This window comes from Pecten maximus, chromosome 2 (genome assembly GCF_902652985.1).
Source record: "Pecten maximus chromosome 2, xPecMax1.1, whole genome shotgun sequence".
NCBI lineage: Eukaryota > Metazoa > Mollusca > Bivalvia > Pectinida > Pectinidae > Pecten > Pecten maximus.
Genome location: NC_047016.1, coordinates 24,447,713 through 24,459,779, shown reverse-complemented (window position 1 = coordinate 24,459,779; position 12,067 = coordinate 24,447,713). Strand labels below are relative to the sequence as shown.

At 34.3% G+C, this 12,067-nt stretch overlaps 1 protein-coding gene across 5 annotated transcripts in view; it reads right to left on the bottom strand.

The window, feature by feature from the left end:
• Positions 1-2,401: 2,401 nt before the first annotated feature.
• LOC117321584 (retrograde protein of 51 kDa-like) overlaps positions 2,402-12,067 on the bottom strand; it is a 28,213-nt gene continuing 18,547 nt past the window's right edge. For 3 of the 5 annotated variants that reach the window (XM_033876048.1, XM_033876047.1, XM_033876050.1), the window contains 5 exons: positions 7,267-7,415; positions 6,779-6,802; positions 4,779-4,892; positions 3,798-3,911; positions 2,402-3,564 (listed from right to left, as the gene is read on the bottom strand). In XM_033876048.1, coding sequence (XP_033731939.1) covers positions 3,529-3,564; positions 3,798-3,911; positions 4,779-4,892; positions 6,779-6,802; positions 7,267-7,415 — 437 coding nt within the window. In that variant the 3' untranslated portion in view covers positions 2,402-3,528. The remainder of the gene's footprint in view (positions 3,565-3,797; positions 3,912-4,778; positions 4,893-6,778; positions 6,803-7,266; positions 7,416-12,067) is intronic. The other 2 variants (XM_033876049.1, XM_033876051.1) reach the window with 1 other exon arrangement.

Here is a 12,067-nt window from a genome sequence, read left to right as displayed (position 1 = left end):
TACATACATGTACGTCTTTATTCCTACGTTTTATGTTTAAAACAACTCCATAGAATCTCCTATTGTGGCAGAAGAAGCGGAACTATTTAATGTTCATGAGCTTAGCCCTGCCCGACGGTTACCTTTCGGATAACTATGTCATTGATGCCATCGATACACTCGTTAGAATAGTAACAGCCTGTCTGAATTGAATCCGAGGGCCTATTTATGTTAGAACACCAGAGCGAGGCGCAAATGATAGACCGCTTGCTGACAAAAATAAAGAATCTTAACCCATGCAACACCTTAACTCAGCGTGTGAAAGATGGGCCAGATCTTACGAGAAAGTCAATATTTGTCAAACTAGATACAACTTTAGATAATTGTAACTTTCCAACGTTAGACATGGAATACCTGCGGACAATCTCCTGCGGTACATACCAAATATCGCTGGCAGCTGGCTACATCGGTGAGCGCCTAATCCAGCGTATATACTTTTAAAATACATTTGTTTTAGCGTCTTATCAAGTGTATGCCAAAAACATCAACAAAGTGATAGCTAGGGTACGCGTTATTACAACTTAATCAACGTTCCGAAAGTGGCATGCCTGGTACTATTCAGTCTCGACAACACTATACGTACTTTCCAGACGTATGTGTTTTTTCCCTGTAAATGAGTCTTTTTACACCAAAATCGAACTGTGTTATTTTTTTATAGGTGAGTGGCTTGTGATAGTAGAGACAAATTCAGCCGAACTTTCGTTAAATATTTCATAACAATATTCAAACAATTTCAACAATCTATGAAAATAGTTGTCCTACCTATGACGATAATTTCGATTTTGTTCCACTTTTTATTTGTATCATCCGATAATAACACGAAATGTTATGAAACATGTCTAGATATGAAAATGGTTGAACATCTCCTCATTTTTGACGATATATTAGAATCTCTGTCTTATGTATAAATAAAATCACTGCGTTCTTTAATGTCTTTAATCACCTGAACCTTCAAACATAGGAGAATGCAAGATTCGAGTTTGATTAAACACCCTTTGTTACAATCTGCCGGGTACCCTGTGCTACGTGCTACCGTCTTGGGAACGGTCGTGTGACTCATCCAACTCTAGAATATGTATGTAGATCCATTTGTAGGCCTCATATTTTATAGAAATATTTATTTCGTATTGGTGATCGAAATATCATATTAGGAGACCTACCAGCTCCGCCTTGTTATGAATTGTAATGAGAAGTATGTCATAATGCTTGATTTTTTTTGTTATTCAGTGTTTTGATAATTATTGATAATTTTGACAGCTTTACAGTACAAGTTTCTCTCTGTATTCCTATGTAAAAACTCGGTGCTCCTTTTGGTACTAGTATATGGTCCAATATGATCCATAGTCACTGAAACTGCTTTTCCATTTACAATTATATGTGAATCTTGACAACTCCGATTTGCACACTCTGTCGCTATTTTGTCACCTACCATCACATGCTTTGACCTTAACCAGTTCTAATACGCGTTCAATGAATTTTGGGAATGTTCAGTTTCATTGTTGGCACTTTTTACCAGGAATTGTTTTAAAGAAAAAAACAATCAATCTTTCTTGGCCTATATGTAGTAGACGAATATTCAGACAGGCTACCCTAATCATGTTTCCTATATATACAAATTTGATTTATTGTAGAAAGCCTATACATTCAATTAAAATCAGTTTTAAAGTTTTTGCACTACTCCAATCATATAATTAATTTGATGACAATACATAAATGAACATAGATAACGGTTTAACAATATCAGCAGAGTATTCGATTATACTGGATTCAAGCCCACTCTCCTCAACTCTAATGACTGTTTTATGAATAGAAAAGTTATAAGCAGACAAAGTAGTAATTAGATTTTCATCTTCTGACATTATGAATGCCCTTTATGGAGATGCATTTCTCTAACATGATCATAATAAGGACATTTATAGAAAAAGCGAAATTCGTTTATTCGTTTATAGAATTACAAACTTTACAGCCTCTTTTTGTCATAATCACAGTCTAAGGTTTCTAAACTTAAGTCTACGTAGATTGGCGTCACTAATGCCATATAAATATGGTTCTATTTGAAATTCCTCTTTCAATTTCTTATACATTAACAGTTTATCACCTTCATTGAAAGAACTAAGTTTATTAGCAAATAACTGTTTGCATTTTAAGACTTAATCCATAATTATTGTCTTTGTTTTACTTTTTATTGTGTTATTACATCGCTTTTAGTAATATATTTATATAGATATACTATCCCTGTTGGTTAATCCATTGTTATGATATAAAAGTTAGTGCCATTGAAATCGACATTTGGTGCACATTTCATTCAATCTTCTCAATTCCCGGTTGAATTTTTCTAATAAATGAATAAAAAGACGAAACGTATTTTAACGCATAATAAAATTTATTAAAATATAATTTGCACTTACAGTAATATGCAATAAAGTATAATTTCAAAAGAATCTGTTATTTTCAAACAAGTCCAAATACATTTGCCATTTCATGGTGGAAGCCACTTGGGTTTTTTTAGTTTTGATTTCGTAAGTCTCTGTACACGACGAGGACATATCACAAACACTACAACGATATTGCTTTGTATACTGTTGTTTTGACGAGTAAGGGGATCTAACTAACAGTAATTAAATAAATACATTTTACTGTAGCATTTACAGTGCAGCATTGTCATCCCGATTTAAAGAAAGTCGGCAGTATATACTATTCCAATAATTAGTTCAAACTTTGAAGCTTTATCATCACTGGAAAGATTTTATACTTTCTTCGTCTAACGAAATGAATACATTTACAGATATATTTTCGGAAATTGTTATGGCATTGTACTGTTAACATCACAACCTTTATATTGTAGCTTGCCTAAAGATTTCGTAATGCATGTCAAATGATAACTTATTTCGTTGTCACATATCGAAGGAATGTCGGAAGCTCACAACCTTATTCTTCTCCTTCCACGTTACATAAATGGTCTAACAAAATTTAGGCATATGTATTATACTTAATCACAACCATCAGTAAGAGCTCATAACATTGTTATATCAATGTATTTACAATGCATATAAATTTATACAAAAAATCTCAATATATAAAAGGAATTCTGGAACTAATCTACATCTAAATGAAATGTATTTATCAAACTCGCTCACTTTATGAAAAAGGTGACATTTAAGATATATTGATTTACATAATTCATAAAAAAAAGTCATTCCCGTTGATTCATGTTTTCATATGCGCGATTCCCCGTCGAAGTCCTGGATTTGTTGTATCCTGTTTATCCTGTTCTTCACTCTGATCAAACACGTCCACACCAGGTCCACTTTTAACACCACATAAGTACATTAATTGGCGTATTGCCATTATGAAGCAGTTCAAGCATTATATAAAACCATGTACACTATGGCGCAAATCGGTACTGTGGGTCAAGCGGAGTTTCTACCACACAGATCCAGGCTTTCACGTTCGTAATTCCTTCAAAGGTTGATAATCTGTCCAGTCCGTTTATTTGAACTCGATGGTAAGGAAGCCTTTCTCCGTCTGAAATGTGATAACAAAGATGCAGATGACGGAGAAGCAAACACGAAATTCTTTGAGAGAGTTTGGACATACAATAGTTTATATCAGGTAAGTTATTCCTCAAAGAAGTACCTTAGTACTGCTAACATATTGTTGACATATAAAACTATGTTTTTCATAAAAAAAATGTAATTTAACCTGCCGTAACACGTTTCTACTAAGTAATATCAAATCAGAATACTTGTTTCACTTACCTTAGTTTTGTCGATGAGAGCAAATTTTCCACCTCCACTCTTCCACGTTTGGAAAGGTGCCACAAGATCTCCGTTCTTTATGTTAGCGTCTTTGCTGTATTTCGCACCAAAAATCTACAGAAACAAAGGATTGTCCCATTACTAAAATGATTTAGCATAGCCTGCATACATATATGTCACAGTGTTTACAAGGGAAAGTTGGCTCATCGATATCTGGCGAAATGTTTACAAAACTCGCTTGTATATTCGAAGCTGTCTTTGTGAAACGAAACCTGCAGCTGTTACAATTCTATTGAAACCGACAGTCAGCCAGCTACATCACATATAAAACAATGACAATAAGGGGAAACATGTTTTTTTTCTTTTCGTGTCTGCTTTTACTATAAGGTCAGAGGTGTACCGTTCAGATACAGTTACTGTAAGGTCAGAGGTATACCGTTCAGATACAGTTACTGTAAGGTCAAAAATGTACCGTTCAGGGACAGTTCCTGAAAGGTCAGAGGTGTACCGTTCAGATACAGTTACTGTAAGTTCAGAGGTGTACCGTTCAGATACAGTTACTGTAAGGTCAGAGGTGTACCGTTCAGATACAGTTACTGTAAGGTCAGAGGTGTACCGTTCAGATACAGTTACTGTAAGGTCAGAGGTGTACCGTTCAGATACAGTTACTGTAAGGTCAGAGGTGTACCGTTCAGATACAGTTACTGTAAGGTCAGAGGTGTACCGTTCAGATACAGTTACTGTAAGGTCAGAGGTATACCGTTCAGATACAGTTATTATAAGGTCAGAGGTGTACCGTTCTGATACAGTTACTGAAAGGTAAGAGGTGTACCGTTCAGATACAGTTACTGTAAGGTCAGAGGTGTACCGTTCAGATACAGTTACTGTAAGGTCAGAGGTGTACCGTTCAGATACAGTTACTGTAAGTTCAAATAAATGATTGTGAAAAAAAAGTATAGAAAGAATGGTGGGGGTGTTGACCTTCATTTTGGCAGCTGGGTGCATGATATATTCATCTCTGAATTCGAAGACAGCGCATGGGTCATTGTCTCCTTCCATACATCGGATCACCTTCCATCCCTCAAGGTTCATGGGCTAAAAAAAGGATTGATAGAGTATTAAGAATATCAATTTCAGTTTACATTACAGCGCTGTTTATGCTCATTGATTCTTTCTTTTTCACAATGTGAAAATAATTAGCATGTGACTATAAAACATTATATAATTACCTAATAAAAAGCGACAAGCAAAATTTTACTATAATTGATGATAGGTGATAAACCTGCATGATTAATTGCTGAGTTTGATAATGAATAGGAATAAAATAATTTAAAAAAAAAAAAACACGCTGTGGAAGCTTCGAGAAGGATACATTTAATGAAGACACACATGCTGGTTTATTTAAGGTAATATTTGTACCATTGTCGTCTATTCCAGGCAAAACTTTGTAATATCAGAGGCAAAGTTCATAAAAACCATAGATTTCTGTACATGTAGTCACTGAAAACAGACGCTCATTTTATATGTCAATTCGAACAATGGCCTCTATTTTGACTGTACCATATTAATGACAAGCTAACCATTAAAAAGGAATGTCTTAACTATAAACTAACGATACAGATCATCGGTTTTGATAGGACGTTTAACAATATGCAACAAAAACATAATAATTTCCAAACCAGAATGATTTATCACATACATTGTAGTATCATTATTTGAATTTCATTTCAGAAACTCAAATAAGAAACAGTAAGGCCCTTTAATGTCAATTTTTAATTTAAAATTTATTGTTCATTTCCACTAAGACAGATAATGGTACACAGGCAATATTCAACCACGTGAAGTTCACGTGAAATTCATGTGATTTTTTTGACGTGAAATTCATGTGAAATTCAAGTTAATTTCACATGTAAAGTTTCATGTGAGTTTCACTTTTTTGCCCTTTTCACGTGAAATTCACGTGAAAATTTTCACGTTAAATTCACGTGAATATCATGTGAATAACACGTGAAGGAATATTGCCTGTGTATTACACGATAGTGACTGATTGTTAAATCTTATTTGTACTATTATTGTGTGTACGAGTAAATTTTTGCTGGTTAATGAGCTCTTATACCAGAGTAAACAATGGAGACATGTTACGAATGTTAACAGTTTTGGATTAGGATTTTGAAGAAAGAGATTTCTAGGAACAAAAAGTCTATTCTAGCGAATTTTGAAATCCAAGATGTAATTTTTGGGATCAAATATCATCTCTGTACCCTCGGAACAAGTCATTCCAACTCCGAAAGTTAATAGCCGTTTCTAAAATCCAAAACTTGTAATTTGCACAAAATGTTTTTTCCTGCTATGCAGTCTCTTTATTACATAGTCATGTTATGGCGTCATCACTAGGAGAGCATACATGATTAGTCAATTCATATTCTCCGCCAAATGGCTTATTCAAGGCCTTCGACATAAGTATGACATAACCCAGGGGTACAGAGTCTTTTGGAGTAAGTCCCAAAATAGTTTTATGGAGATCATCAGAAAAGACACCAGTGAGCAGCATGGACGCAGATGAAAATAAAATTGTAATAATGTTCCATATTATTTCTTTTACATGTATATATTTACGCGGAATTAAATGACGATTGATGGGCGAAGAAATTTAGTACTTATCTGTACCTATGTATGTATCTATGTAAATGCGCTTCTATTGTTTTGTACTTCCATGACATGTATTTAGTAAATAAATTGGTACTGTTTTTATCAGTAAATAATCTTTTTAATTATACACATATACGTTTTGTTTCGCAAAAACTAACAAAAATGCTAAGAAATAATTAATAATTTGAATGCCTTCACCAGATCTAACTCACGGTAGATACCATCACGCGAGGTTATGATGTAGGGTTCGTGTAAAGGAGCTGACAGGGATTCCTGTACAGGTATAGAGATCGTGCGATGATAAAGGTTTAACTTGACAATGAATTTCTTACCTTCAAAGGCTGAGCGGCTTTTGTCTATAAGCAAAGCTGTTGAGTTGTTAATGCGGTTGGTATTTTGCCACTAGTTATCTTTATATATTCATTTATATATATTACTTGTTTACTTTTACCAGTTAGTGTTGTTGGGACAACAAAGAAATGCTATTAAGATATGTACACTACACTACGAAGTTGGGTATCTCAATGTTTATACTGTCTTAAAAACGAAACGGTATCGCTTCCACAATCAGTATGCACATTCGTTTGTTTTACATGTGCAAACGTTTACTTTGAACATTTAAAGAATTCAGCTGGTAGGTATAGTTGACTTATACCTTTCATCATGGAGGATTGTGAATAAGTAGTGTCAAATCCAACCTTAATCCAATGCATTCCGCCCCTCGTTTATCTTCAATAGAGTTGAATGTATTAGGTGTAAATCTATAATGCTGAGTGTGGTAGATGCACTACCCATGATAAAAACACAATAATGGACTTACTGCTGATGGTTTCTTCTCCTTTGTGCCGTAACACAGTGTAACAAAAGCACCACTGCCTTGTGCTTCCTCAATACAGAGCGGTCCTGAAGCCTTCTTCTTTATGAACACTTTTCCTTCGGAACTGCTGAGCTGGCTGGCACCACCCATGCCTGTTCAAAAGGTCATAGGAATAGTTCATCTTTGCACTAATCAATTGATTGTTATTTGTGAAACATAAATTGACGTGTAAACTTCATAACAGGTGAACGAAACTGGGTATACTATAATTTGGTTTACCCTTAACTTATTATACGGCAAATAATTAGGGTACTATAATTGGGGTTACCCTTACTAAATTCATTGGGTTTATCCTTACCTTATTCTTCGGTCTATACCTAGGATGCTTTAATTGGGTCTACACTTTCCTAGTGCTACGGGCGATAATGAGGATACTATAATTGGGCCTATCCTTATCCACTTCTACGGTCGGTACTTAGGATACTGTAATTGGGTCTATCTTTTCCTACTTATACGGTCGGTACTTAAGATACTATAATTGGGTCTATCTTTTCCTACTTATACGGTCGGTACTTAAGATACTATAATTGGGCCTATCCTTATCCACTTCTACGGTCGGTACTTAGGATACTGTAATTGGGTCTATCCTTACCCACTTCTACGGTCGGTACTTAGGATACTATAATTGGGTCTATCTTTTCCTACTTATACGGTCGGTACTTAAGATACTATAATTGGGCCTATCTGTTCCTACTTATACGGTCGGTACTTAAGATACTATAATTGGGCCTATCTGTTCCTACTTATACGGTCGGTACTTAGGATACTATAATTGGGTCTATCTTTTTCCACTTCTACGGTCGGTACTTAAGATACTATAATTGGGTCTATTTTTCCTACTTCTACGGGCGATAACAAGGATACTATAATTTGCCCTGATCTAGATAACCGGGATACATTATATATATATACATGTGATGATATATGCACACACAAATACATGGAGTTGCATTTGGAAATAAATTGAAATAATGGTATTTAATGTATGTTGAACAATTTTTGGTATACTCAATTTTATCAATTACGCTAGTGATATATCTTTGTAATATCAATTGGTATAAATATGTCAACTAGTTGAAAATAAAGGTTTTGACTATTAATGCTTGCATATAGTATCGATATATTTTTCCAATACCCTATTAATATGAGCTTCAAGGCAAGATCTATTACACGAAATTATATGCAAATACTTATCTACGTAAAATAAGTGTGTAGGTTCGAATCTATAATTGAATAGATGTACGGTTAATAAGAGAACTGTATTCCCATACGAATGTTACTCAATTATTCCTACAAAACACAATTACCAAACAAAGTATTATATACTGTAGTTCACATTTGAATTTCGGTTCAAAATCTAAAATCACACGAAATAGTTCTTATTGAAAGTCATTTTGGCATACTGCAAAATATATCAACGCTTAAAATGATATAATGCTAAACCCAAATTTGTCATATATATATATATTTGCGAAATTATTTAACACCAGTACATAGTTCAGACCATTACGTTTAAGTGTTGCTTTGGTCACAAATTTAAGTATCATTTTCCATTGATGTTTCTCTCTATGTTCTCCACTTGTTGGTATATATATTTCCTTCTGAAGGCATTACATATGACAATGAAGAATATAAAAAAAATAAAGAGAAACAATCAAATACGGAAAAGAATTGGGTCTATCTTTTCCTACTTATACGGTCGGTACTTAAGATACTATAATTGGGTCTATCTTTTCCTACATATACGGTCGGTACTTAAGATACTATAATTGGGCCTATCCTTATCCACTTCTACGGTCGGTACTTAGGATACTGTAATTGGGTCTATCCTTACCCACTTCTACGGTCGGTACTTAGGATACTATAATTGGGTCTATCTTTTCCTACTTATACGGTCGGTACTTAAGATACTATAATTGGGCCTATCTGTTCCTACTTATACGGTCGGTACTTAAGATACTATAATTGGGCCTATCTGTTCCTACTTATACGGTCGGTACTTAGGATACTATAATTGGGTCTATCTTTTTCTACTTTTACGGTCGGTACTTAAGATACTATAATTGGGCCTATCCTTATCCACTTCTACGGTCGGTACTTAAGATACTATAATTGGGTCTATTTTTCCTACTTCTACGGGCGATAACAAGGATACTATAATTTGCCCTGATCTAGATAACCGGGATACATTATATATATATACATGTGATGATATATGCACACACAAATACATGGAGTTGCATTTGGAAATAAATTGAATTTAATGGTATTTAATGTATGTTGAACAATTTTTGGTATACTCAATTTTATCAATTACGCTAGTGATATATCTTTGTAATATCAATTGGTATAAATATGTCAACTAGTTGAAAATAAAGGTTTTGACTATTAATGCTTGCATATAGTATCGATATATTTTTCCAATACCCTATTAATATGAGCTTCAAGGCAAGATCTATTACACGAAATTATATGCAAATACTTATCTACGTAAAATAAGTGTGTAGGTTCGAATCTATAATTGAATAGATGTACGGTTAATAAGAGAACTGTATTCCCATACGAATGTTACTCAATTATTCCTACAAAACACAATTACCAAACAAAGTATTATATACTGTAGTTCACATTTGAATTTCGGTTCAAAATCTAAAATAACACGAAATAGTTCTTATTGAAAGTCATTTTGGCATACTGCAAAATATATCAACGCTTAAAATGATATAATGCTAAACCCAAATTTGTCATATATATATATATTTGCGAAATTATTTAACACCAGTACATAGTTCAGACCATTACGTTTAAGTGTTGCTTTGGTCACAAATTTAAGTATCATTTTCCATTGATGTTTCTCTCTATGTTCTCCACTTGTTGGTATATATATTTCCTTCTGAAGGCATTACATATGACAATGAAGAATATAAAAAAAATAAAGAGAAACAATCAAATACGGAAAAGAATGGCTTTTTATCTGAAACTGAATAATGAATAATTACTCTAGCATATCTAAAAGATCCGATTCCACTAGCCATTAGGTCTACGGCATGTTGTTAGTTAAAGGACAAATTAGTTCTGTATCACGTAACACAACTCCCGAGTGTAATGTACCACAAATAGTTCCATGCATAACACCACAAACAGATTGATGACGTTTAACACCTGTATGTATATATCCACATACATTAATCATCCGACGCTTTTTAAAGTAATATACATTAATGATGCTGTTTTGTTGCTCCAGTTAAATATGATACATGTTTTATCCAAGTTTAACAGTTTTCTTGTTCCAGTTAAATATGATACAAGTTTTATCCAAGTTTAACAGTGTTCTTGTTCCAGTTAAATATGATACATGTTTTATCCAAGTTTAACAGTTTTCTTGTTCCAGTTAAATATGATACAAGTTTTATCCAAGTTTACAGTTTGATTGTATGGTCCTTGATGTGTACCTTAGTATGCATTCTAACAGTGTTAATGGTATCGTTCCTAGTTCTATAACAAATAATTCCATCCATGACAGTTCTATCTGACATTCCTCACAGTTCATTCGTACATTCCTCTCTGTTCTATCTGACATTTCGCACAATTCATTCGTACATTCGTCACAGCTCATTCCAACTTTCTTCTCAGATCATTCAAATATTCGTCATAATTCTATCAAACATTCCTCGCAACGATATCGTACATTCTTGACAGTTCATTCAAGCATTCTTTACAGTTCATTCCAACATTCCTCTCAATTCATTCAAACATTCCTCACTGTTCTATCTGACATTCCTCACAGTTCTATTGTACATTCCTCACTGTTCTATCTGACATTCCTCACTGTTCATTCGTACATTCCTCACTGTTCTATCTGACATTCGTCACTGTTCATTCGTACATTCCTCACTGTTCTATCTGACATTCCTCAAATTCCATTAGTACATTCCTCACTGTTCTATCTGACATTCCTCAAATTCCATTCGTACATTCCTCACTGTTCTATCTGACATTCCTCAAATTCCATTAGTACATTCCTGACTGTTCTATCTGACATTCCTCAAATTCCATTCGTACATTCCTCACTGTTCTATCTGACATTCCTCAAATTCCATTCGTACATTCCTCATTGTTCTATCTGACATTCCTCAAATTCCATTAGTACAGTCCTCACTGTTCTATCTGACATTCCTCACTGTTCTATCTGACATTCCTCATAGTTCATTCGTACATTCTTCACTGTTCTATCTGACATTCCTCACAGTCCATTCGTACATTCCTCTCTGTTCTATCTGACAGTCTTCACAGTTCATTCTTACATTCCTCACTCTTCTGTCTGACATTCCTTACAACTCATTCGTACATTCCTCTCTGTTCTATCCGACATTCCTCATAATCCATCCGTACATTCCTCTCTGTTCTATCTGACACTCCTAACAGTCCATTCGTTCATTCCTCACTGTTCTATCTGACATTCCTCACAGTCCATTCGTTCATTCCTCACTGTTCTATCTGACATTCCTCACAATTCATTCGTACATTCATCTCTGTTCTATCCGACAGTCATCTTAGTTCATTCGTACATTCATCTCTGTTCTATCTGACATTCCTCGCAATTCATTCGTTCATTCCTCACTGTTCTATCTGACATTCCTCACAGTCCATTCGTTCATTCCTCACTGTTCTATCTGACATTCCTCACAATTCATTCGTACATTCATCTCTGTTCTATCTGACATTCCTCACAGTTAATTGTACA